Here is a 27,187-nt window from a genome sequence, read left to right on the forward strand (position 1 = left end):
AGGTAACTATTAAGCGCCATTACACTTGAAAAGGGATGTGTTTTGTGAGAGAGATGGAGAAATGATTCATAGAGAATTTTTTAGGATTGAACTGCTAAATCAAAAGAAATATTAAATTCCATTAGAGAGAATAATGTGTAACTCCTAAATTAAAGGATGATTAAAAGTCATTAAGTTTGAAATGAATTTTGAAAGTGATGTATTGAAAGAGAAGACCAATAGTTTGTGTAGTTTTGCGTTCAGGTAAAAGTAAAGAGTATTTTTTTTAGGGCGTTGATACCCCCCCCCCCCCCCCGCGCCCCTAAACGGGTAAAATCCACCCCTTTAACGGTTTCTGTGAGACTGGTTCACTGCTTGAGGATAAATTCACCCCCTTTAACGTTTTTCTTTGCCTTTAAAACTTAACGAATAACGTTAGAGGGCGGGGGGATTTTATCCGTCAAAGGGGGGGAAATATCATTCCCCTTTTTTTATTGGTAAGTAACCTAGGGTCAGGCACACCCCGACCAGAAATCATTAAAAGAAAAGAAAACGAGAATTACAATCTGTTAAAGAACATTTCCGAAGAGTCCAAAGAAATAAGCCTTGTAAGATCAGGGGGAATGGCCTTAGAGTCTACAAGTTCTCCTTTGATGGGGCAAGAGACTTTGGATAAGAAATCAGCCACGACATTACCTTCCCTCCATATATGTGAAAATTTCCAAGACATGAGAGATCTGAGGTTCATTTGAATATTAAAGAGCAGAGGCTTTAGCTTCCACGGGCAGTCCAATTTCCCTTCGATGATATGGACAGCAAGAAGGGAGTGAATTTCAATCCAAAGATTTTTAACTTAGGGCTGAGTAGCGACACATATTCCGTGAAAAACAGCTTGCAGCTCTAGTCCATGAATAGTTTGGGGATTAACATTTGAAGAGAAAGTGATAGGAAGTCGGCTCCTCTGTTTGCTTCTCTCCAAACGTGGGAGATTGTCAGCCGAGCTTAATTTTTATCTTGTAAAGCGACTGTGTTAGAAATTTTAAAGAACTTGAAAAGCCAAAAGTGATTTTTGCCTTGTCTTTAAAATTTAGAGGAAAAGATTCGAATTTTGGTTTCCCTCTTATTTCAAAAGCTAGTGACTTTTGAGTGTTTTTTTAAATGAAAAGAATATTTTTAATGCCCAAAACGGTTTTCATTTTACCCCATTAATTGCTAAATGGTTATGATAATAACGCCTATTAAAGTTGCAAAACTGTTTCATCTCCAACGGTCACAAATATAAATGTTGGAAGAGAAACGTTCAAGGCTCTTAATGGTGCATTTTCTCAACATTAATACTCATAAATGGTGGCTCTTTCCAACTGACACTTTGGTGTCTATAAAAAGGAGAAGAGAATACGATTTGGGTAAGGCTAAGAGTTTTTGGGGTTTACGTTTGGGGTGGCTTTTGCCAACAGAAAAATAAAGAGGTTTACACATAAAAAGGGTTATGTTTTCTGGTTTTGCTCCATCTCCTTCTGTTCCTTCCGTGTCTGAGCACAATTCTAAGGTGGTTCTGGGTGGACCAGTTAGCGAGTGCACGTGGACTAAAGCCAACTTTGGCTGTTTTATCTTGGAGCATCGGTTCGCGGATCCCGGTTGCACCGGTAGGATGCGGATACGATTCTTAAGGAGAGTGACCAGTGGCACGACTCAGCCTTCTTCTTCTTCTTAATCGGGTTTCCCATAAATATTTTTCCATCAAAAGAGATAAATGCAATATGTTTTTCTATATTTTATTTCAATTGTGGTTTAATTTACAATATATGGATTTTTGGCTTCGACTTGCACTGTTTTGAGGTCGAGTAACATGTTTTCATTTCAAGTAAAATGTTTTGGGTTCAACTAAGCCATATATCATTCTTTCATTATTTGTTTATAAGATCTGTAGAAATCTGATCCGTCTATTTTATCCAACAGTCTTAAGAATCGTATTTGGGCTTCTTAAGATATGGATTCTATCCAACAGACTGTCTTTTTTTCCAAAGGCATTTGAACAGGCCCTTGATGATGTTGATTGCTAGGAGGGGTCAAATTCGATCCAAAGGTTGGAGACATTCTTTCTGATAGCTAGATCAATTCCAAGGTGAATTGCCTCAATTTCCAATTCTTGGATGGATGCGAGTTCCCTGTTGGTGGAGAAGACCTCTCAGGGACCATCTATACCCGGTCATAACCAGTAGGATCCCATACCTTCCCCTCTGGCTGTAGAGTTTTTTTTTTTTTTTTTTTTTTGTTCCTTGTATTAGGTGGGAGCCTGTTCCCCCCTCCTGTTAGGACCATTTGTCCTCCCCCCTCTGGTTGTATCTCTCATTTTCTTTATGATATCTGGTAGGTGTCTTGCCTAACCCCAATTTACCTATAAAGAAAAAAGAAAAAAAGAGCTACCGGAGTCCCATCATGATCTCTAAGAATGCCTCCAATGGAGGCTAGATCCCCATCCAGCAAAGCATTTGAATTTAGCTTAATAGTCCCTGGGCCAGGTTTCTTCCATTGACATTGCTGACTTTTGGGCTGCTGAACCAGAAGAGGGCAATGGAGATTCAAGGCAATCTGATGAGCTCGAGGGCGGTCATTATCATGGAGCCCAAGGAATTAAAGACGGTATCGAATTGAACTTAGAATTCGATGATGGGTATCTTTTTTTGTGCTTTGGTTGGTTTTCCATGGATACGGCTATTTCTTTCCATCCAAATGTAGTAAATAGCAGTAGAGAAGGCTAACTTGATGCCAACAGAGGATTGAGGAGCACCCGGGAAATTATTTCTGAACTAGAGCTCCTCTTCCACTAACGTCTTCTTCGGATTCCTTTGGGTATTAAAATGCCATAAGATGGATCTCCACACCCAATAAGAAAAATAGCAAGAACCCAATAAGAAAAAGAGAAAGAGAAGAATGACTGTCTCGGTTATGGATGACATAAAAAACACCTGGCATCTCTAAGTTGTCGAAGGAAGAAAAGTCTATCAATAGCGTTGAGTCTATTGTTCATGGTTTGCCAAGCAGTGAATGAGTATCTGGGGATATGACCTTTGCACCAAATTGTCTTGGTCCATGGAAGTTTCTAGTTATGGATCCTGGCGGTATTCCAAGCACTCTCGAAGGAGACTTTACCATTCGGGGAGGGTTCCAAAATAGCTTGATCCCAGAATGATAATTCCAGTGTTAATAAAGCGCTTAATATCAAGGAAAAAAGGAGTAAACGACGTGGGAAGTGGGAATTTGTTTCGTGTCTCAAGATTTTAAGAGATTTCATGGAGAATTTAAAAGATGATAAGATTGATACATAGAGGGAGTGGCACGTGGCGCATTCACAACGTGCATGATTATGTTTTACTTATATATATACTAGTAAAAAACCCGTGCGATGCACGGGCCGACAAAGAACTGTACGGACCACGTCATAGGTTGATCCAAACCGTCCATGTGATGGAACACAACATAGATAGGTTGTGCCCCAAAAATCATTTCCATAGGCCGATCCTAGCCCTCCAATCTATAGATGTTTCCATAATTCTTCTTATCTTAAATCGGATGGTCAAGATCACCCTATAGTTTTTTAATTAAAAAACCATAAAGGAGGGGGGTAAGATCAAAATTATATGGCTCTAATGGGTGCCTTTGTTAAAAGCATAAAGGAGGGGGTAGGATTGAAATTATATGATTTAATGGGTGCCTTTGTTAAAAGCATAAAGGGGGGGGGGGGTAGGATTGAAATTATATGAGTTGAATGGGTGCATTTGTTCAAAAAAGTCAAAAAATGTGACGTGTAATTCTCATGTGATTTTCAAAAAAATGGAAAAAACTATCTTCTTTTCATCCCAGCTTATTGTATTACATTATATATATATATATATATATATATATATATATATATATATATATATATATATTATTAGACTAGGTCCCCTTGCCCCTTTTTTTACTTGATTCCAGAAAAAATCCCTACTTAAATAAAAAAGGGTTTTTGCAAAAGAAGTCTTTATTTGCAAAAATAGTCTTCATAATGGGATTTGTTAGCGTCCATCGCAGAAGGCATTTCGCAAATGGTTTGTTGCATGTCAGACCAGCCACCCGGGATCACTTTTCAGCAGATTTTGTCTTCATCACAGCCGACTGGCCGATCTTACATGTGAGTATTTAAAAAAATGGCTTCTGATGTTTGCACTACCATATTTTAATCACTCTGTTCGTACACACTTTGATTGCATGTTGATAGCATCTGGAGTACTGTCGCCGTCGTAGTTAAAACTAATAAAATGGTGAAAAAACAAAGTGAGGAGTCCAGTAATCGGTTTTAGACTCACAATCAATTCTCATAATCCAAAACAAATGGAGTCTTAAAAGGAGCTGGCTTAAATCGATCAAAATCCCATTGAATACAATTTTCGAGCGCCAATAATCCAAAATAAACAGGGCCTAATGCCTAACCCAATCTCACAAGCACATCCATCACCAGTGTATTCTCAATCATATTTCACATAAAGAATACCCCACAATTTTTAGGATTGTAAAATCTAGGTGCTTATAAAATGCAAGTTTTAACTTGTAAAATCTGATTTTACAATCCTAGAAATTATCCTAGCCATATAAATGAAATTATACCCTATTGTTTTTAGACTTTTGACAAATTCAGGTGTCTAAGAGTTCAATTAAAAGCCAACAATGGATGGTCAGGATTGTCCAATCAATGTGATGATTAGTACCGACGGTTCAGATCATCTCACGTAGAAGGATGTATATATTGGTGGGACTCTTTAAGACATGCTAGGGTTTACAACGATGTATATATTAGAGGGACTTTCCAAGCCATGCTAGGGTTTGGGGTCAGCATTTCATTCTTAGAAAAAAAGAAGGGGTTTTTGCCGAAAAAAAGTCTACTGCTTTGCTTTATTTGCCAAAAGAGTCTTCTAGTTCCACAATTTGCGAATAGAGTCACAAGGTCTGGGTGAATTTTGCAAATCAGGTCATTCCATCAATCTGTGACCAAAATACCCATGGCAGATTTTTTGACTCGCAAAAGACCAAAATGTCCTTATATGTGAAAATGTGAAAATTACGTCAGTGATGTGTTTTGATAGGATGGGTCCCACCGTCCCACCAGCTCAATTCAAACCCATGCAAAGGGTGGGGCCTGCCATTTTGCCTCATATTTTGATGCGTAGGTCCCACAATTTCCACCAAGCCCATGTGCATCGTGGGTCCACAATTTTACATGTCACGTTTTGATGGAGTGGGCCCATCTTTTTACACCCATGCATAAAAAGCTGGTATATATAGAAATGAAATTCCCACACGCTGGATTGAAAACTTATTACTCCATAGGATGATCCAATCCGTCCAATTGTTGGGCCCCAACGTAATTAATTCTCCGATGATCCGATCCATAGAGAGACCGCACATTATGGAAGCTTTTATAGGATCATCCTGTGAAATTGATTTTTTGCGCACAACCTAATTACCTGGTGGCCCAACAGATGGACCAATTGGATCATCCTATAGAGTGGGCCGTACCGTACATTTAGAAAAATACGGGTTTATATGGCGCCCAATCATATAAGATCTGTGTCATGGATATTTCCATCTTTTTACATAGTTAATTTTGGCCTTTCCACGTATCAGGGCATTTTGGTCTTTTTCAGGGAGTTTAAAAAATTATGCCGTGGGTATTTTGGTCACATACCGTTGGCTTGACCTGATTTGCAAAAGTCACTCAAACCTAGCGACTCTATTTGCATAGTTGAAGGCTTCTTTTGCAAAAACCCCAAACTAAACCTATTCTTCTGGGTGAAACCCTAAAATCCCTTCAGATTGAAGCGCTAGTTGATCAAGAACCTCGAAACCCTAGCCATGGCGACGAAAGGATTATCGCAAAAAGAGGCGGACATTCAGATGATGCTCGCCGCTGATGTTCATCTCGGCACCAAAAATTGCGATTTCCAGATGGAACGCTACGTTTTCAAAAGAAGAACTGACGGTAAAGATCTCTTTTTTCATGCGTTTTTTTTTTTGTTTTTTTCCCGTCTGTAGATTTCTTAGGAAACAAAGATATGATAAGTTTTATGTGCTCCTGCGGGTACCGAGGGTAATAAGAAGAGTGGAGGGGAAAGACTTTTGAAAGGGAGATTCGGGTTTTGTACGCTTTGTGCTATCGATGCTGATGAAATACAATTTTGGGTTGAATTTATGGAACATAGGTTTTAGCTGAGAATGACATTTTTTTTTTAATTTACCTTCTTTTGGTTAGAAGTTTGTATTTGAATTCTGTCTCAATCTCTTTGTCGTTCGTAATATGCAATATTGCCGATTAACCAAATGCTTTTGAAAAGGAGATTCTGGTTTTGCCTGATGGAGCTTCTCCGTTTTTTCTAGCAGTGTTGACACATATGTAAATGAGCGGGGAGTCAAATGGCTCAGCACTGGTCTAGTACTTATAATCCATATCCTAATTTTAGGTGTTTTTTTTTATAGATATATTATTTCTTATAATGTGTCTGTATGTTCATTTGAGTGTATTGGGCATGTTGTTTCGGGCACATCTGTCCTTGTTGCATATATTGTATGATTTGGATGATGAGGTATTTTATGTCTACTGTATAATGTAGAGTGACGGATGATTGTGTAAAACATATGTTATTGTTTTACAAGGCGGAGCTAATCACCATGGATTTTTTTGGGGCATTTTGATGGTTAATTTTCATTGTTGTGACATGATTTGTTCCACTGGCCAGCCTTATGGCAAGATGGATAGAATGGAGAAGTGAATGGTCCATCTTTTATATTTGATTAAAATTGGGCAGTATTGATGTGAAGTTGATTAGTTAAACTATTAGAATGCTTATTGTGCTATTTATAGCATTGGAATTGGACCCAGAAATCATTTTAACCCAAAACTGATTAACATTTTTCAAATCATGACTAGCACACCTAATAAACAAAGAAATATGCAATGAAGCTCAAAAGATGCACCTTTGATTTTTGTCTTTCATGAACCACCCACTTTTTGGGTAGTTCCAAGCAAATCTGTTTAATTCGCCTGATTTCCAAGTCCATATATTGTGCAACCATATATTGTGCAAAATTGGTGAGAATTTAGATTTACTTCTTGCTGCAGCAATGAACAGTTCAGTGTATTGTTCTGGTTGTAACGTGGGTTACCGGACACGTGTTGGCTAAATATGTATAATCTTAGCCAGCAATAACATGAGATATATGTTATAAGTTTTCTTTGCATAATATAGTTATGCAAAGAAATATTGCCGATTGAACAAATGATTTTGAAAGGGAGAGTCTGGTTTTGCCTGATGTAGCTTCTACGTTTTTCCTAGCAGTGTTGACATAATCTTAGCCTTGGGGGGATTTTGATGGTTAATTTTCATTGTTGTGACATGATTTGTTCCACTGGCCAGCCTTCATGGCAAGATGGATAGAATGGAGAAGTGAATGGTCCATCTTTTATATTTGATTAAAATAATCAAATTGGGCAGTATTGATGTGAAGTTGATTAGTTAAACTATTAGAATGCTTATTGTGCTATTTATAGCATTGGAATTGGACCCAGAAATCATTTTGACCCAAAACTGATTAACATTTTTCAAATCATGACTAGCACACCTAATAAACAAAGAAATATGCAATGAAGCTCAAAAGATGCACCTTTGATATTTGTCTTTCACGAACCACCCACTTTTTGAGTAGTTCCAAGCAAATCTGTTTAATTCGGCTGATTTCCAAGTCCATATATTTTGCAAAATTGGGGAGAATTTAGATTTACTTCTTGCTGCAGCAATGAACAGTTCAGTGTATTGTTCTGGTTGTAACGTGGGTTACCGGACACGTGTTGGCTAAATATGTATAATCTTAGCCAGCAATAGAGATATATGTTATAAGTTTTCTTTGCAGAATATAGTTATGCTGTAATCATTTTAAAAAGAAGAAGAAGAAGAGTATGGTTATGCTGTAATATGTGTTGTTTATCTACGGTACATGTTATACTATGCTCGCTGTATCCTTTTTTTTTTTTTTTTGAAATGGTAATATGATATATTGAAAAGAACCGAGATGGTTCAAAAGGATTACAATAGGAAAAAGAAGAAAAACAAAAGCCTCACGGAGGACGGAAGTCAAACCACTCCAAATCCAACCTAACCACCCCTGATCTAGTGAGAGAATCAGCTACATCATTAGCTGATCTCCTAACATGCCTAAAGACAATAGAAGAACCTGAAGTAATCTCCTCAAAGAAACTAAGAACCTCCAAGGGGGAGCCACCAATCCCGAAAGCCATCTGATCACATTCGAAGAGTCACCTTCCACTAATCGCTTTATCCTTTTTATTTTTTATTTTTTACAATATAGGTTAGAACTTGTAAGTAATATGCCCACCATCTCTGTCACACACACTCTCTCTCTCTCTCTCTCTATATATATATATATATATATATATATATATATATATATATATATATATATAGAGAGAGAGAGAGAGAGAGAGAGAGAGAGAGAGAGAGAGAGAGAGAGAGAGAGAGAGAACAAGGGTGGGCCCACATTTTTTGGGTGATCCTAAGCATTCATCTGAAAGGCCCCATCATGGATGGGTGTGTACCAAAAATCAGCTACATTGGATCATCTTAGGGTGTCCAATTGTTTTGTGGGGGGGAATGGACAGATGCTGTTTGTCCACAAATCTGCCCACTTTTTCACCCCACAAATGGAAGGGTTAGGATGATCCAATGGAGCTGATTTTTGGTACACACCCCATTCATGATGGGGCAAAAAATGTGGGCCCACCATGTTTCTTGCACTCGAGCACAGATAAGCTTATCTGCGCTTGAGCGCATGAACTGTTTTCTCACACACACATGTGTATCTTTGAAACAATAGATAATGCCTATAGCATATCAAAATATGGAACTCAATGCATGCCTACAGTATAGACAGATTGAAGACTTTGTTTCCTATTACTGGGATATGTATTCAAAAAACATTTGCAGGCACCCTTTTGCAATTCATCATTCGATTTTAATGCTCAGGTATCTACATCATAAACCTTGGTAAAACATGGGAGAAACTGCAGCTGGCTGCCAGGGTTATAGTTGCTATTGAAAACCCTCAGGAGATCATTGTTCAATCTGCAAGACCTTATGGCCAGAGAGCAGTTCTAAAGTTTGCGCAGTACACAGGTGCTCATCCAATTGCAGGGCGCCACACACCTGGAACATTTACTAATCAGCTTCAAACGTCATTCAGTGAGCCTCGGCTTCTCATCCTCACCGATCCTAGAACTGATCACCAGGTAAACCTCTCTAGTATATAATTTTGGTGTGGTACATGGACGTAAGTACATAACTATTTGGTACTCATTGGTGCCTTAAATTTCCTGCAGCCTATTAAGGAAGCTGCCCTTGGAAACATTCCTACCATTGCTTTTTGCGACACAGACTCCCCAATGCGGTATGTTGACATTGGCATTCCTGCCAACAACAAGGGGAAGCACAGCATTGGCTGTCTGTTCTGGCTGTTAGCCAGGATGGTTTTGCAGATGCGTGGTACCATACTTCCTGGACAGAAATGGGATGTGATGGTAAGAATCAAGTTTGAATAACAGCTCCCACCATTCGTTTTATATTTACTGCTCTGTTTACTAAGCTAGTAGTAAATAAGGCTTTCAATGTCAAGTGAAGTCGGACATGTCTCTATTGATGGTACATTGTCGAAAGTGACTTTGTGTTCATGTGTATGATACCAGTTTGCTAAAACAGAAATAATAAAAGAAAAAATATGTATTAGAATTCCCTTCCTGTCTGGTAGGGGTTATTTGAATTCAGAGAAAATTTTCCATGGAATGTGAGCTTTCCAGCATTTGGTGAACTATTTTCGCACAGATTTTTTCCAGAACTGTAAATTTTCTCTCTTGATGTAAAGCGAAGTTATGTGGACTATAGCTATTACTCTTGTAATAACTTCTAAAAATTTACCATTTACAATCAGATTTTATGACACAGTCTAAGTGTCTAACCTGGGCCTCTAATGATGTAACGCAAAGTTAAATTCTCTGAACATTTAGTTAAAAAATGGTCGCCTATCTATTGACACAGTTTCACATCCATGGCTTTTTGGTGTTTAAATAGTTGAGATCTTTCAACAGGAGGTGTGGATTTTTCTTTTAAATGAGTACAAAATAAGCATGTGACTAGCCGTTCTTAGGTATTTCTCTAAGTTTATCACTAATATCCCAGAATACATTATAATTTGCATAATGAACAAAATACCCTTGAAAGATATATTCTGATTTTAATACATTATTAATTTTTCTTTGAAAATGAATACATTATTAATTAATCCATGTGAAATTTAAATATGCCAGTCCTTTCAGTAATTGTGAAAGTAATTTATTAAAACTTCTTCCTTTTCTTGACTCCACTATTTTCTAGCTTTGTTGTGATCTCACTGGTGTCTGTTACTGATTGTTTTTAAAAAAAAAATAAAGTGGCTGGTTTTGGTTTTGATGCTGGTGGTGTTGTGTATGCAGGTGGATCTGTTTTTCTATCGGGAGCCGGAAGAGGCCAAAGAACAGGAGGAAGATGGTGTTGTTGCGGCCCCTGATTACGGAGTCACTGAATTTTCAGCAGCTGCTCTTGGGTGGCCAGCCCAAATGGGTGATGCCCAGTGGGGAGCAGATGTGGCTGTGGCTCCTGCCATTCCTTCTGTCCCTGGTGTTGACTGGACCCCTGATCCAGGTCAGAATAGTTAGCTATTACCTTTCTTTGATCCCTTTATATCTGCGATCCTTACATTTTTGCACATGATGATCAAAATTTCAATGGTTTTAGAAGATAATATGGGAAGGCCATGGAAACGAAAATGCAAATATCCATAGTTGCAGCCTTGCAGGAGCCTCTCATAGGGTGCCACTCTTGCTTTGGAATTTCATGGTTCCTAGATATAGGCTATTTATTACTCTTGGTTGCAGATCACTTCAGAATCTAATGATTTTTAGAATAACTACGGTTGATTATTGGTGACAATTTTGTTATTGTTTGTACCCTTTGATATGTTATTTATTGTAACTGTTCGGTATTTATTAACTATACTAACAGTACTTTCTCATGGACAACAGTAGTAGTCACAGGTGATGGATGGGATGCGGCCGCTGCACCACCAATGGTTGCGCCCATTGTAGACGGCATTCCTCCTGTTGATGCTCCGACAGGCTGGCAGTGAGGGAAACTTGTATCAAAGTTGGGTTTGTAACAGAATCCTGCAGCAGAGGCTTTTCTTCTTCTTTGCGCATCTGTTATTTAGTTCTGTTTTGTAGTTTAGGTTTTATGTGGAGCTCTTATGAATTCTTTTAGTCTCGAAGCATTCTTTTCCTGGGGAATGTACTTCATTTTAATATACAGGTAACCTGGATGTTTTGAGTTTCTTATGTTTTTGCCTTGTGGTAAGAAACTGAGGAATTTTGTTGTTGATTTATGGATGGCATTTAACTTTGGGGGTGTAATTTAGTTGCTGATTTATGGATGGCATTTAACTTTGGGGGTGTTTAGTTTTGTAGGCTTGTAGCTCATTGGTTGAGGCTTGGTTTCTCAACCTTGAGGTTGCAGGTTCGATCCCAGCTTACCTACTTTGGGGGTGTTTATATTGTGACCAGATGGTTGGGAACATCTGAGAGTGATGAGACTGACATTCATCCGGCGGAGCTCAATCAAGCAAGGATTTGAGCACAAAATACATCGAGTTTTTGTTTGTGGTAGCAGTATCAAAGTGGAGAGGAAGCTTACATTGCCATCAGATCTATACATTTCAAGAGCCCCGTCTACAGAAAAGGGAAAGTTCCACCTTACAATCTCGAAAGGTATTAGTTTAGAGTCCACATGGAAAGGTACCCCTCAGTTTTCTGAGCAAAAGGATCTTCAGATGGCACCCCTGAATTTCAGACAAAAACACTTCATCTCACGATTTCAAAATTGTAATCAACTTCTATTCAAAGGAGTCAATGTCTTTCAGTTGGCACATTTAGATCTCGTGCTGCTGACAACCCCAATCTGCTGACGCCGTTGGACCCCATCCTTGTGACTAAGGTTGCAACTTGGTTCCTGTTTTACCCAACCCACATTGACCTGACTGGGGAGGGTTTAGAAATCACGGGTCTGGGTTGGGTTGTTTTTATGGTTATAAATGGTTATCTAGAAGTTCTGGGGTAAAAGGTAAAATGATTATTTATATTTGATAAATATAAATGCAATGTAGGGCCTGGTTTAAAGAAAAAATAAAAATGATACCCGATCCTTATAGGTGCATTATAACTTTCTTAAATATCTCTTGAGAAACATGAAAAATTATATTCCAAAACATTGATATAAGGCCACGTTTGGATACCCACAAGATTTAGATTTGGATTTAGTTGACATTTTGATCTAGATCAGATCCTAAAAATTTCCAAATCAGCTATAACTGTGCAAAAATTCTGATTTTCAAATCTTTTCCGTGAGACATTATTTGGAAATCAATATTTGTGGCAACTTCCTTCACCGTCGCTGCTCCTCGATGTTGCTTCGGCAGCAGTGAGACATCCCTCCCTCCCTCCGTCTCTCTCTTTCTCTCTCTTAAAACATGTTCATGAAGATGATGGATGTATTTTGCATCCAAAACTCAAATCCAAATCAAAATACAAATGCATGAGTTATCCAAATGGGCTCTAATTGTTTTCATTTAAGTGATCATGTTTGTGATGTGAAAAAGTAAGCGCGGTGATTTTCCTTTTAACGAGATTTGATGTCAAAAAGCGTTAAAAGTCTCTACAATTCACATTCGGTTGGGCCGGCATTATCCTACAGGAGGTGAAAAATCATCACCCGAAAGTAATTTCCTTCTTGATTTTATGCAATTGATGACTTAAATTTAGAGTTTTTTGGTGTGAAAATTATGCAATTGATGACTCAAATTTAGGGTTTTTTGGTGTGAAAATTTGCTGTTTTCTACTGTTTCCTTCTTAAATTAACGTGATGATTTAAATTTAGAGATTTTTGGTGTAAAGATTTGTTGTTTTCTACAGTCTTTGAAATTTGGTTACGATCCTAAGCTAATCATTAAAAATCCAACTCAAAATAATTGATCAAGTAAGGATAGAGTAGGGTTCTAGAAAACCCCAACCCGAGTTGCTTCAGTCCAAAACTCATTCTATAACATGTTTCAGTTTTGAGGCATGGTAGGATCTGATCCGAGCTTTCCTCACTGGACAACTCCCAAGCAATGAAGGCCTTCGAACAACCCCAAGTTCTCTTTTGCCCTGTCAAAAGGCCCACGAACAAGCCCCGTGTTTTGACTCATCTTCAGAGTTGCCTGTCAAAAGCGCCCACCCTGCATTGCTCTCTTTTTGGCATCGGAGCTTCATCCCAGAAGGCTTTATACTTTTTTCACATCATAAATAAAAGGAGACGATATTTTCACCTCCGCTGCAGTACGCATTCACCCCCTTATAACGTGACCAGTGGGCAATTAACGCTTTTTGAAGTCAAATCACGTGGCGAATGTGTACTGAGGCGCGTGTGTGTGTGTTGGGGGGGGGGATGTCGGTGTGGTACCCTCACCCTAAATAAAATGACACATCAATGAACAAAATAATGCTACTGACAGTTTGAAGCTCAACAGAGAAAATTTACATAATATATATTTACATGCTGAAACTTCGGACTTCATAAACTGTGGTGAATCAAAATAGTGGTCAAAAAATAAAAAAAAATAAAAGCTATTTTCTCCTACTTGTATCAGACTCCAACCGAGCATTTTTCAGGGTTGAAGCTATCCTACATGTGCTAACAGAATGCTATTTTTTTTTTTTGAAAGGAGAACTAAAGAATGCTATTGAGAACAGGAATTTACAAAGAATGATGGTACCACTGCTTTTGTGGCCCAGTTTTCTCTCTTCTGTTTTCTCTGTCTGCTCTATCCTTTGGTGCAGAGAGGATCAGATGGCGCTTGGACATAAATATGAATTGAAAAATTCAACCTCTTCAACGGCATAGGGTGCCTCCATATGTAACCCAATTCACGAAACTGTCAGAAAATTCATAGGACTGATCGATTTCTGTCTGCTTTCTTCCCTGCAAAACATTTTGACTCGAAAATGTTCAGTAGACAATGAAAGAATTAATATCTAGTAAGGTTTATACTTAGTGTGGTCATTACACACAACTGATTATAATTATTAGGGATTTGCTAGCGTCCATCGCATAAGGCATTTCGCGGAATCGTCAGTTGCATGAGAGAGCAGCAACCTCATGAATAATTTCAAAATCTGTTGAAAGGTAAGCCTATGTGGCTGCTCTCTTGCGATGGACGCTAGCAAATCCCTAATTATTAATAACAGAGCAATATTATTTTTACATAGCAAAAAACACATTGTTTTTTCAATTAAAGTAGAGATCAATCATACTGATTTCGCTGTTTATAATTTTTACGTTGCTGTTTTCCTAATAAAGTAGTCATTTACTTATAAAGTAGATACGAGTCCTTGCAGCATTTGGAAACTCTATCAGGAACTCAAAAGAAGAGTGCGATTGAGCACTAGAAAAAACTAGAAAACATGATCAAGTTACTTGTAGACACAAAAATGTGGCAATGGCTACGGACAAGAATACTGACCTTGGTGCTAGATCCATTTTCACTTGAAGGTAAGGTTGTTTCCACACTTAAGCTGCTACGGACATTTTCTGATGACATGCTAGTGATTGAGGGATTGGTGAGTCTGTAGCAATGGAAAAGGGAAGAAATCACTCAGATCACTTATATAATTTAAATCAGTTGCGCACTTTGTATTTAAAAACATAGTAGACAATTGATCAGTAGCAGGCAATGCATTTAGCGCAATATAACATGCAAAACTACCAACCACAAAAATTACCTCTTATATGTTTCTTCCTCAATTGAGTTACCAGAAGAAGAAATCCAGTCGAGGTCAAGGAAATTTGAAGAGTTTGAGGCATCTCCTGCTCCATACTCATTGAAAAGAATATTATCACTTTTAAGGCACCGATCTCTTTGCATATCTGCAAACAGCTGCATCCAATTCACCGAGCGGGTGTACCTAGAAAAGACAGATAATGAGCCAAAAGTTAGCAATGGTTAGGGGGGTAAAAAAGAAAATACAATCCCAACCAGCAGTTTAGCGTCTGAAAAAGGCAATTCTTTGAGTAGAACTTAATGCAATAAAAACGAAGGGGTGAAGAGAAGTAGGCCAACCTCGAATATGATATATCACTTTCGCAAGTTGAGATTTCTGGCGTGTTGCTTCCACCGTTTGTGCCTGATACAGGCGTGTTGCTTTCACATAGATTGTCGCCAACAGATCGGGATCTTTGGAAAAGTGACCTATAAAAACATGGAAACTTAATGACTATTGATTAAAAAAATAAATTCAAAAAATCCCAACTGTCAGATAGAAGCACGCAAAACCATAAAAGAGGCCTGTGAAACATCACAATACATGAACTGAGATTTAGAAATAAGATAAGTCCACCTTCATCAACATTGTAAATAAACCCTAGATGTAACAAGAAACTGAAGAAAGCAAAATATTAATTGCATTTTGCTATCACCTGTGGCACTTTCACTTTCGTTACATTTTTCAAGAAAAAACATCAATGTATATTGATTGCATTTCTCCCATGCACAAGTATGATCAGTGGCTCTATTTTCCCATTATTGCAGAGTAAAGATAAATTTTAAAAAATAAAGATGAAGTTGATCAACAAAAACAAAAGAGTTTGATGAACACTATAGTTTCCAATATTTAGTACCTTGCATTTTCACCAACATTATAATGCTGGTCTGACTTCAGCTCCCAGAGTGCCGGTTTATCATGTTGGGGTTGGAAGTACCCCAGGAACCTGCTTGTCCAGGGAAGCAAATTTATGCAATGAAATTAGATCCTAGATAGTTTGGAAGTGAAGGCAGGTGAAAATAAATTCACTTATCAAATTGCAATAAGGGGGCATAAACTCGGTGCTAAATAAGTTGTTGAGCGGTGAGATTGTACTATAAATGTTATAAACTTACACATTTATAGCGTCTTGTTTTTCAGGATCCATGTAGACATTGCTGTAGTACCGATGGAGCGCCTTGAAGAATTCATGGGACTGCGTTGCTGCTTTCCATTGCCCTCTCCTCTCAGAGAATATCTAGGTAACATCACAAATCCAACAATTAACAGAAAACTTATTACTCAATTTCATAAAGAAAAGGGACTTTTTTACTAGTATGAAAAAAGGAAAAAATGAGACAGCTTTAACAGAAAGCAGAGAAAAATCATGACGACGAACAAATATTATTCAAGAAAATGGACGGGGTGGAAAATTATTATGAACTTTTGTGCACACAAACAAAAAATTGTAAGGGTATTAGTGGTATACTATTCCAGAATGTATTACATAATTATATTTATATGAATTGCCTGTTTTTTGTATGTAGTATATAAAATGTGGTACATGTATTTTGTAGAGACACTTCTCTCTTTCGTATAAATATTTATATGAATTAAATGTGGAATAAGGTATGTACTGAATTATCATACGTGCGCAGAAATGCATGTCACTAGGTGTTCGATGTTAAAACCATTATGAGTGGCTTTTTCCTCATGTGATGGTTTTTAGTGTGTATTTGTGCTTATTCTAACACTTTTTGAAGTTTCATCTTAAATGTTCATCATTTGCGTATATTTCCACATGTATATATAATTTTATAGGATTTCAACAGAAATTTCTATCCGATACCGACATATTTCCATTTCTGTCATGATCAAAACGAATACCAAAACCGAAGCATGAAGCCTTGCCGTTAAAGAGCTACCAATAGCTGATGCTTATAGAATCATTCCACACACGGTTAAATGTCTCCTCACGCTAGTATATATACCAGGCCTCAATGTGAAATGCAGGCTCAAACTTCAAACACAATTGTAGTGACTTGTGATCTTTGTGACCAAATTAATGATGAAAAAACTAAAAAAGCAAGACAATCACTGTGAGGCTCTTACCAATAATGTAATACCGAGTTTGGCTGTAAAAAACCCTACTAAAGAATTAAATTAAAAAATCGATAGTAAAAAAACTAAGTAAATGGTCACCTTAGCACCTGTCAGCCTTGATCTATACTAATCACAGGAAGGTACTAACATTAGCACCCACAGATGTTTCTAAATTAAAATTCTGATAAGAATTATTAGACATTGAGTAACCAGTGTTAAAGGGGACATCTAATGTTCATTAAACCTAGAGAACTTAAAAATAAGAAATTGTTCACACCAAGAGTAAATATTTAATTTCAGCACCACCAAGTTATTATGTTTTCAAGAATGAGTACAGCTATTCAAGTGTACCTTGGTGTGAGCGGCAGAACCACCGTACTGGAGCGCAAGTGTGTGACCCATTGTCTCATAAAACCCCATCAAATCATCAGCCAAAGGGGAATCCAGACAAGTGTTTGGAACATTTATGAACCCGAGGGCATGAAGTTGATGCCCCAGAGCACACAAACCATAGGCATATTGTGCAACATTTGTGCGATCCAGGCAGTCTATACAATTGGTCCTGAGGACACCTTTTTGGAACACCGGTGACTTGACCAAGTAGTTCTCGTTAAGGCCAATATTATCTTGTTGTGTTCCATTTTCTGAAACATCAGCATCCCCTGCGTTATTGTTACAAAGATTTTGAGGAGTCTTCCTGTAACAAATTATTCCGTGTTATAAACCAAAAAAAGTTAACTACAAGAATGCAGATAAGCTTTTGTGATCCCAAATATCATTTCTGAGCAACTACAGTAAAGTGTCTGGGCCAAAAATTAGATTTGGTTGTAGTTCTCAGGATACGAGTGAAAACTAGCATGATTATGGGTGTGCAATGAGAAACATGGGCAAGTTGAAAAAAAGTAAAAAACTAACATGTTTTTGTTTGTAAGGTAGGTTGCAAGCCTAACACTCAATTTAGAACAAAAAAACGTTAAGATGTAAAGACCAATATCAAAACACAACAGGCTTAACCACTGTACAAGACACAAGACCTATAATAGAATGGAAAAATATGTAGTGGCCGTTTGGATACACGGATTTTAGAATCTTGGATTTCCTCAAAATCCTGGATGGGAGACGAGAGAAGGACTCGTCCTTCGTTTTCTGATTTCTTGCCCTTCTTTCCATCGAGCGAGAGAGTAGGAGATCGACCCGTGTTTCCAGGTTTTAGAAATCTCAGGATGGGGGAGAGATTTCTAAAACCTGGATTTCTTATTTGAAATCCAGGATAATGGATTGTAAAATCCAGAATTTTACACTGTTTTCAAACTAAAACCTGGATTCCAAAATCCACTTATCCAAACAGCCCCGTTGAACTAGAGACCCACACCTAAAGAGATGAGACAATTGGCTGATGTGGTGCAGTTGATTGGGCTAATTAGCATAGTATTATAAATTTGAAGATAAACACAAAATGCACTTGAAAGGTTGTCACAAATCACAGCAGTTGATTGAAATTTACTTCAATGTATAACATGTATATCACAGTTCAATTTTCTTACACTATAATCTATTTAGCATTAATTTATAGGAAATACTTTGCATTCAACATCAAACTCATCTTATGTGTTGGGACCTGGGTAGAAGTCGCCCTCAAAAGCTAGCCATTAAGGGGAGGGAGCCCGAATCCTTATAAGCTCATTCACATCCTCCAACTTTACCAATGTGGGATATTTGCTTTCACGTGGAACCCCCAACAATCTCCCCCTCCACGTGGAAGCAACGTTGACAATCTCGCCCCTCCACACGGGTGCAACATGGGAACTACGATATCTTCTTTGAGGATTTTTTTCCGTCCTTGGAGGCATACCAGGGTTACCGAGATCTTCCCCGAGGGATATTTCCATCCTTGGAGGCATACCGGGGTTACCACGGCCCGGCTCTGATACCATTTGTTGGGACCTGGGTAGAACTCGCCCTCAAAAGCTAGCCGTTAAGGGGAGGGAGCCCGAATCCTTATAAGCCCATCCACATCCTACAACTTTACCGATGTGGGATCTTTGCTTTCACGTGGAACCCCCAACATTATGGATGACCTTTCCCCTACCTAACCAATTGGTGGAGTGGAAAAATTGATGTCATGGTCACCATTGGCAAACACAGTCAACCCATGATCCAATTTAGTTTAACCGGAAATAGGAAAGTACCAAATTGCCCACCTCCCCCAAGTCTGACTAGGAAAATGAGCCCCCGCCCCCCCCCTCAACACACACACACACAAAAACAAACAAAGGGACCTTTCAGACATTTGGAAGAAATGATCTTAGAAAGATGAAAACAAAAAGAAGAAAGAACGAGAAAATGGGGAGAATTTGGGGATTCTTTTTCTTTTTTCTTTCTCTGGACTCAGAGAGGAGACAAGTTGTACAATAAAGAGCAAAGGGATGGTCAACATGGAACATCAAAAAGCAACGCAATGTAAGTACTCACTCAAAGAACTGCCATTTTAGAGCCTCGTCAAGTCTCAATGCTGGTGTCACTTGGCAATAAAAGAAGCCTGTAAAGTTCAATGCATATGTAGCGACATTGGCCAATAATGCCAACACATCTGAAACTTTTCTGAAAATTACATTCCCTTTCAAGTCAGAAAGATATCTCCAACCAGTAGCATTAACATTAAAATGTATGCTGGAATCTGCAAGGTAAATAATACCTTTTAGAGTGTTTGTGTAGATCCAAACGTAGGAACTTCAAGCAGTTCTCCTCGGATAGATCCTTATTAATAATACTAACTGCATTTGCAAATTCAGTGCCGAGTATGGATTCTCGAGGCCTCTTCTCAAGCGTCTGTTCAGAAGAAGTCATGTAGATAGAAAGGGGCAGGGAAGAAACACTGAGATAATTGTGAAATCCAGATACAGATGCATATAACTCTTTAAATATATATATATATATATATATATATATATAAGCAAATCTGGCATTTTCTAATAGAAAGCAAACAGATCAGACACCACACACTGAATGAAGAGAGCAACAAGGAGAATTTCTTGCCACAATCAAGTTGGAGAAACTACCTTAATCAAATTCAAAATGATTATTGGATTTCCGTATCTCTTGACAAGGTTTTGAAAATGAAGTCTGGTAGCTTCATAATTTATGTCCTTCTTAAGCACTGGAATGAGACAACAATATGTAAATACGTAGAACATTCAAACATCAACAGGGCTAACTTCTAAATTAGCATGTCTAGAACTTACAAATAATATCGGGCTTAATATTCAGGAACGAACTCTCTTGGGACCAAAAAAGGGGAATTGAGCCCCTATTCTGCACAACAGAACTTATTTGTGCTTTACATCCTTCAGGAACATCTTCGAACACGATCTGTTCTGTCTCGACATCATTAGCTACTCTACCCTTTTCATTTACACCTCGTTTCAGATATCTAGAAGTGAAGAGAAAGCAATAAACGCTAATGAGGAAAAATTCATAGTTGAATATTTAAAAGTTACCAGAAATAATGATTGTTAGAAATTGATAACCCTCATTAAGCAACAGTTCATCAAACATTTCAAGTCTTATGAAGCTATACATACAATCCCAAATCTATTCCAACCTGGTGCCAGCATAATGACGTGAGCGCCTAGCAATGAGTGTCAGATTAAAGTCCTTCCCCGATATCGAAAGTTTAGCCTGAATTCACAAAACATAAACCACCACTAACCCTTTAAGAATAGAAATCCAAAAAGTATCTAGAGCAATCCATAAAGACAGGTAAATTAGTTACCGAGAACTACTATGACACAAACGTCACACCTAAATCATTTTCAAGCAACCATGTAAACCAGGATAAAAAATTCAATAAACCATGAAAGGAAACTCTTCATGGGGAACTAATTTAACAGATAAGATCTCCTTAATACAAGAGATGGTTAACCTATGAGGCTGTTGCAAAAAAAAAAAGTAACTCAGAAAATTGAATAAGCAGTACAAGGCATGTACATATGAAATGATAGAGAAACAACATGACATGACAAGAGGCAACATCAGAATATAACGTGTACACATATCAAACCAAACAAACTGGAATTAAGCTCTGTTTTTATTTTGTAAGAAGACACATGTTTACGAGAAGAGAATCCAAAATACAAGTACGTCCAAGAAGGCGGCAGTCACCTGTCTAGAAGAATAGTCTTAAAAACTAGGTTGGAATGAAAGAATAGTATAAACACTACATTCAATTAAAGCTTCTTAAATGCTGGAATTTGAAAGACACGAGAAGTATGAAATTCTTTGATATTATTAGTGCCAATACAGATTTTACCTCTTAAAACCGCAGAGACAAGATATATCTCTAAGTAGAACTCTATAAGATAACTTTGAGCCCTGATATTTTTTTATTTGTTTGCATGGGGGTTACCACTTAGCACGTTCTTCAAAAATTTCCCATTTATTTTCAAATAAATGTCCTTAAACCAATATTTAATCCACAAGTTTCCATTTTCCAATTCCATAATTGCTCAGTACCGATACTAGACCAACCATAGATTGACCTGTTGAATCAGAAGCAAAATGCAGTTATGAGATGCATGCTCTATTCCTGTGCAAATAATAGATTGTTGCACAGGCCACCTCCCTCAACTGTTCCAAACTGCAAGAAAAACCCATTCAGGAAATGAGAGAATGCATGTTTACTGCATGCTATTAAAAGTGTGGCATGGAGAAGATAGTATGATCTACCTCTCTCTTTCTATATTCATCTAGCAGCTATAGGGGAAATAAATTCTAAAAGTTTAAGCAAGCATTTTCCTATATTTTTTTAATGGATGCCCCCATAGTCACTCATATTCAGAAAATTACCTGTTTAAAGAAGCCGTACACCAGTGCAACTGTCCAGAGAGTGTTCTTGAGGATATTCCGTATTCCACGCGTTAAAAATTCATTCCAGACAAACATTGTCTCATAGAGAACTTGCCCTGTCTCTTCATCAAATAAGTTCTTCTGAAGACTACGCATAACATGGTATGAGTAGCTGAAAAAGAAGTCCTTGGTAAGATTCACTGTGCATAGGAGCTTCTTGTATCTATGCCACGAATAAAAAACACAAAACACTGACTGAAATGAGTAAGCATGTACACAACATTGGAGATAATACCTTAATTAATGAGTACGAAAATGACTTAATACTTCAGCTCCCAATACCTTGTTTCATCTAATTTTATATAAGCATCATTACTGCATGAAGCTTGCCTCAGTAGATTTGCATCAACTGGTTTGGCGAACACGCTCAATGAGATTGAAAATTTTAAAGTATGAAAAATGCAGTAACTGGAATCTTCTATATTTAACAAATGCAACTGCTTTTAATTTTTTCATTAATAAGATACCCAATATTACTAGATAACACATGTGAAATCAATTTAAGGTAAATGGGCTGATCTCAATGACTTTAAACTAATGGGCTTATCAAACAAATACAATACAGAGTTTCAAATCTCTAGATCTTACCGTTGAAATAAGTTGCTACATAATACATAGGAGTTGCTCATTAGCGAGAAAAGTCCTCCAATTATCAACGAATTTAAATAGCAATACAGAATTAAAAATCACATTGATAATCATTTCCCTCTTCTACAATACAAAGGGGCAGTCAAGGATTTTGAATACTAATTTTTACAGTCTCCTTTATAAGCACCATGGATATGGTACATTTACATGCAAAAATGAACAAAAGACCTGTTCTCATTCTTAGAATAAGCCATATTGGACAGCACACTAGAATTTGGAAGTGGAATCATCATGCTATTGTCGATAGCATATACTGTATGGCCACAAATGACTCCAATCTGTCTTCTTTTTGTGATAAGCAGCATGTAGTAAGGCCCAAAAAATTTGACAAACCCTGAAAAACAAAAACAAATCATATGATTTTGTAAAAATACTACAATGATGGTAGTGAATCTCTAGAGGCACTCAATGAGATTTTGCACTTGAATTGTACATACCAATGATTCCGTAACAAATGGTGACAAATTTCAGTCCACCTGTAGACCTATTTCCTTCATGTATCCGATTCAACAGGTCGCAATATTCACTTTTAGAGTATGTGGTTGAATCTTCAGAAATGTTTAACTCAGAAGGATCCAATCTGTCGATCTTTAACACTCTCCATAGAGCTCGACTTTTGTCTTTTCCTAGCATATAAAATTTCTGTTGCATAACGAAATCAAACATGGATTATATAACTTTTCTTGTATAACATGCAAAGCCTAGAATACTAAGTAGCATAAACCAAATGGTGACAGCACATGCATAATTCATTAAGACACATAATAGAGGCCCTAATGGAGGACGTTAAGCAACCAGTTAGGGTAAAAACATTTCACCACAAAAGGAAGACTGTATCATCAAATTTTTTTTTTTTTTGAAAAGTGACAGATTTCACTGATATTGGAATAGCATTAGGGACCAGGAGTTCTTTTGTGGTAAAACCTTTGTCAGGAAAATTACAAAACAACAAAGATACAACAAAGTCATTCAAACCCATAATTCACTCGAGAAATGTGCCTTGACAGTACTCATAAGCGAAAAAACCAAAACTTAGTAGGCATCAAATACCTTAAGAAAGAATATCACGTTTCCGTTAGTACGAAGTTCCAACAATAGGGTACACCGCTATACGACATGTCATCGAGGGAGAAGAAAAGATGCACCGTGTTTACAGGTCATAAATTTTAGAGTGGATAACTGTCCGTGCGTACACAGAAAACAAATAAATTATAATCCTATCGGAATTGATAACTTTGGTAGTTTCATCATGAAAAAAAGAGTGTAAGAAAGCTTCATGCATATGCCACCCTAAATAATACAATAGAAACCATGGTACATTTCTAGAACCATTCGAATGCCATCGGTATTCAAGAATACATTCCACAAAACTTTGCATAATAGTCAAATTCTAACATTAGCAGAACAGCCTAATTCAGCAAGAAACACAAGTGTAGTGACAAAAGTAATGACCGTACAAAAAATAAAGTACAACCGTTTGTCTACTATCAAAACTAACTGATCTTGCACTATTGCCTGTAGTCAAATCCCAGTAAGCTGAGTTTGATCACAAACAACGATTCTAAATCATAAAAAATCAGCTCCAAATTTACAATTACAGAAGTCATAAAGAAGAATATGGTATGGACAAAATCACAAAGATACCTAGGGAGTTCCACTGAAAGTTTGAAATTCTCTCTCTGATCCCAACTGCCAACAATGGCTCTTAAAGAAGAACTAGATCAGTACACAAAAGGCAGAGAAAATATAGAGATATCGAAATCCCAACTGCCAACAATGACTACTAAAGAAGAACTAAATCAGTACACAAAAGGCAGGGAAAAAAAAGAGATATCGAAGCCATATATGACTGGAAAATTGTTTTTGAGTATCACAAAGACCATTAAGGGTGTGTTCTGCAAGGCTTCTCATTCTCGCCAGGGGCAGAAAGAGATTAATGAGAATCTGTGGATGAGACTCCGAGTTTCTCTGCAGAGGAGAAACAGTAAATGGGCTTTGTGGGCCATGGCTCCTGAACAAGATGTTCGGGATTTTATTGCTTTTCTCATTTCCGCACCTACAAAATCAGTGGAAACCATTTTTTTTAATGGTTGCCGAACATATGTAACCAAACAATACTTAGCATATACACAGATGCCATGAATGGTATGAAACTTCTCAGAAATTGGACAAGAGAACCATCTTACCATGTGAAATATGGTTTGATAAATGAAAATTGTAAGCTATTAGCAGACAACCTGGTTTTAATATAATTCTACCCACAAAATCAAGCATAAAACTGTAAAATTCACATCTGCATAAAATAAAAGATAGACAGAAGACAGAAAATTTGAACAGAAGAGACCAAAAGAAATCTTCAACGATAAATAACGAATAATTGAAATAAATAACAAATTTAAGCACAATAACAAAGGAATTCAGAAATTTCAGAAACAGATAAAGAATCCGAAACAAATCAGCAATAAAAACACATAACTTTAGAAAGAACACAGAAAAAAAGAAGAAGAATACATCATTCAACTCGTCTACGGATAAGGAAAAAAAAAAAAAAATTCAAAACTAAATATTAGACATTCATTCGCATATAGGCAGATAAACAGAAGAAAAAGCGAGAAAACAGAGAAATGAGCTCACCGATCTAGTTTCGTAGAGCTTGAATTTCTTCAAGTAGAACGGCCCCTCGATCCGAGCCTCTGTATTCATGGTTCGGATCCCGAGCCTCAAGCTCAGGAGAAAATCACACAGAGAGATCACCAAATCCCTCACTTGAACTCCTCCTCTTTCATTACAAATAAGAAGACAAGCTCTTTGTTTTTTTTTGTTCGCTCTTTCACATAGCAAGGCTCGTGATTGATCTCCTAAAAGGCTGCACGGAAAGCTAGAAACAAGCTTGAATCCAAAACAAACACGAATTGGGAAACTGGATCTCTCTTTACTGAAGAATATAATAGACATTAGAAAAGTCGCGGTTAAAAAAGACAGGAAAGCTGGAATGGGAAAGAGATAGGAGAGGAGTAAAACGTGGACGATTGGACACTCATAAATAGAAGGTAAAAACATGTTAATAGGGTCTTGTATGGTAATGCATTTAAATTAGGGATTTTTGACAAAAATATAGGGATATTAGGGATTTTTGACAAAAATCCCTAATTGTCATTATAGGGGTGCAACTTGGGTCGGGTTGAACTCGAACCCGACGGGTTGAACCCGAATTTGGGTTGGGTTGGGTTGGGTTTTTTTCAAAATCGAGTTGGGTTGGGAAAAATCAACCCGAATTGGAAATCGGGTCGGGTCGGATTGGGGTGTCGGGCAACCCGACCCAACCCGAAACCCGATTTCCAATTCCGATATATGCTTAAAACCCGATTTCAACTGAACACATTTCCCATTGAAGCTAGAAATGTGCTTAAATTTCAACATAAATTTATCCTTCAGTTAGTTTTTATATGGTGGATGCCTGTGTGGGAATGTGAGCAAAAAAAACAAACAGTAGGGCCCATAAAAAACATGTGAATAAATTGGAAATCGGGTTGGGTCGGGTTGACCCAATTGCAAATCGGGTTGGGTTGGGCGGGGTTAGAAATCGGGTTGGGTCGGGTCGGGTTGGCAAAATGGGTTCCTCGGGTTGGGTCGGGTTGGCCTCAACCCGACCCAAGCCGACCCGAGTTGCACCCTTAGGGATAGATACTATTAGAATCACCAATTTGTTCCTTAAACCCTTTAGTTTCTTGATCAAAAGTTGCTCTCGTTAAGCAACTCCTTTATTTGGTATCAAAGATTCAATGCGTTCAATCCACTCTGTCATTTGTGTAGAGCAAAAACTAAAAAAAGGATATTGGGTTCAAGGTCAGGTCGAACAAAATTATGATATAATTAGGGGGATGATGTTGGGTTTGGAGTCTGGTAGGGTTGTCCAAGGCCTCAACCGAAACCCAACCTAGAATTAAATCGTGTTGGCTTTTCCCAACCCTAATCCAACCCAACTCGAGGGAAGAGGAACCTAAAACCAGTCCGGTTCAGGTTGGGCCCAACCCAAGTTACACCCCTAGGTCCCCTACTCCAAAGGGCTATATATATATTAAGCTAAATCTACATGTAAGATTTCTACTGCCTCCAACATGTGCCGAAGGAGATTGCTCAGCCAAACTCCCATGTGAGGTGATTGAATTGGACACTACATATTTTTCCGTATAAAACCCACCTGAGAGAGAGGAATCATCAGTGTAGCCACAGTTCCTTGTCAGGTGATTGAAGGAATGATTATACATATTTTCGCTTTCAACACACATGGGGGAGCAATCATCAGTTCAAGCACCTGACATGTAACTCTAAACCATATCCTCAAAGAGCATGCTTTCCCCTCTAAAAATCCTATCTAGAGATAGAAAGATGACCATGATTGGTCGTGTTGTTGGTTTCTGTTCAAGCAAATCAATTTGCATTACAATACAAAAATAACATCTGTCCTTGATTTCGACAGGCCGAGCTTCGTCTCTCTTTTACAGTAAAATACAAAAGCAAAAAAAGAGGAACTTAGTGTTCCTAAGCTATAGCTTATCTAAGCTATAGCTCAAAAACACGTGTGGCCTC

General features: G+C 37.7%; 2 protein-coding genes across 4 annotated transcripts; one reads left to right on the plus strand and one right to left on the minus strand.

The window, feature by feature from the left end:
• Positions 1-5,728: 5,728 nt before the first annotated feature.
• Positions 5,729-11,521, plus strand: LOC143881605 (small ribosomal subunit protein uS2-like). The gene is made up of 5 exons (XM_077384787.1): positions 5,729-5,995; positions 9,051-9,313; positions 9,404-9,601; positions 10,550-10,757; positions 11,138-11,521. Exons 1-5 carry the CDS (start codon positions 5,869-5,871, stop codon positions 11,239-11,241), a joined length of 900 nt encoding a protein of 299 aa, XP_077240902.1. The 5' UTR covers positions 5,729-5,868; the 3' UTR covers positions 11,242-11,521.
• Positions 11,522-13,634: 2,113 nt separating this feature from the next.
• Positions 13,635-25,602, minus strand: LOC143881606 (phosphoinositide phosphatase SAC2-like). Of its 3 annotated transcripts, XM_077384790.1 has the most exons (17): positions 25,232-25,602; positions 24,242-24,653; positions 23,035-23,239; positions 22,766-22,931; positions 21,890-22,112; positions 20,646-20,722; positions 20,287-20,474; positions 20,104-20,201; positions 19,740-19,873; positions 19,517-19,645; positions 17,396-17,741; positions 16,078-16,199; positions 15,819-15,908; positions 15,262-15,390; positions 14,924-15,106; positions 14,665-14,767; positions 13,635-14,123 (listed from the first exon to the last, which is right to left on the minus strand). In XM_077384790.1, exons 3-17 carry the CDS (start codon positions 23,228-23,230, stop codon positions 14,034-14,036), a joined length of 2,274 nt encoding a protein of 757 aa, XP_077240905.1. In that variant the 5' UTR covers positions 23,231-23,239; positions 24,242-24,653; positions 25,232-25,602; the 3' UTR covers positions 13,635-14,033. The 3 variants fall into 3 exon arrangements, with proteins under 3 accessions (XP_077240905.1, XP_077240903.1, XP_077240904.1); XM_077384788.1 differs by lacking the exon at positions 24,242-24,653; XM_077384789.1 differs by lacking the exons at positions 19,517-19,645; positions 24,242-24,653.
• Positions 25,603-27,187: the final 1,585 nt, after the last annotated feature.

Source organism: Tasmannia lanceolata, unplaced genomic scaffold, assembly GCF_043159265.1.
Source record: "Tasmannia lanceolata isolate RefF3 unplaced genomic scaffold, GAP_Taslan_0.1 ptg000007l, whole genome shotgun sequence".
In the NCBI taxonomy this organism is placed as follows: Eukaryota; Viridiplantae; Streptophyta; class Magnoliopsida; order Canellales; family Winteraceae; genus Tasmannia; species Tasmannia lanceolata.

Bases quoted from the DNA above. Each gene is read 5' to 3' on its own strand.
- LOC143881605 (XM_077384787.1), top strand. From the start codon at position 5,869: ATGGCGACGAAAGGATTATCGCAAAAAGAGGCGGACATTCAGATGATG. The intron at 9,314-9,403 runs GTAAACCTCTCT...AATTTCCTGCAG, and splicing joins ATCCTAGAACTGATCACCAG to CCTATTAAGGAAGCTGCCCT. The intron at 10,758-11,137 runs GTCAGAATAGTT...CATGGACAACAG, and splicing joins TGACTGGACCCCTGATCCAG to TAGTAGTCACAGGTGATGGA.
- LOC143881606 (XM_077384788.1), bottom strand. From the start codon at position 25,552: ATGTCTATTATATTCTTCAGTAAAGAGAGATCCAGTTTCCCAATTCGT. The intron at 20,475-20,645 runs GTTGGAATAGAT...CTTCACTTCTAG, and splicing joins CGTCATTATGCTGGCACCAG to ATATCTGAAACGAGGTGTAA. The intron at 15,107-15,261 runs GTTGGCCTACTT...TGTCTTTTCTAG, and splicing joins AGTGATATATCATATTCGAG to GTACACCCGCTCGGTGAATT.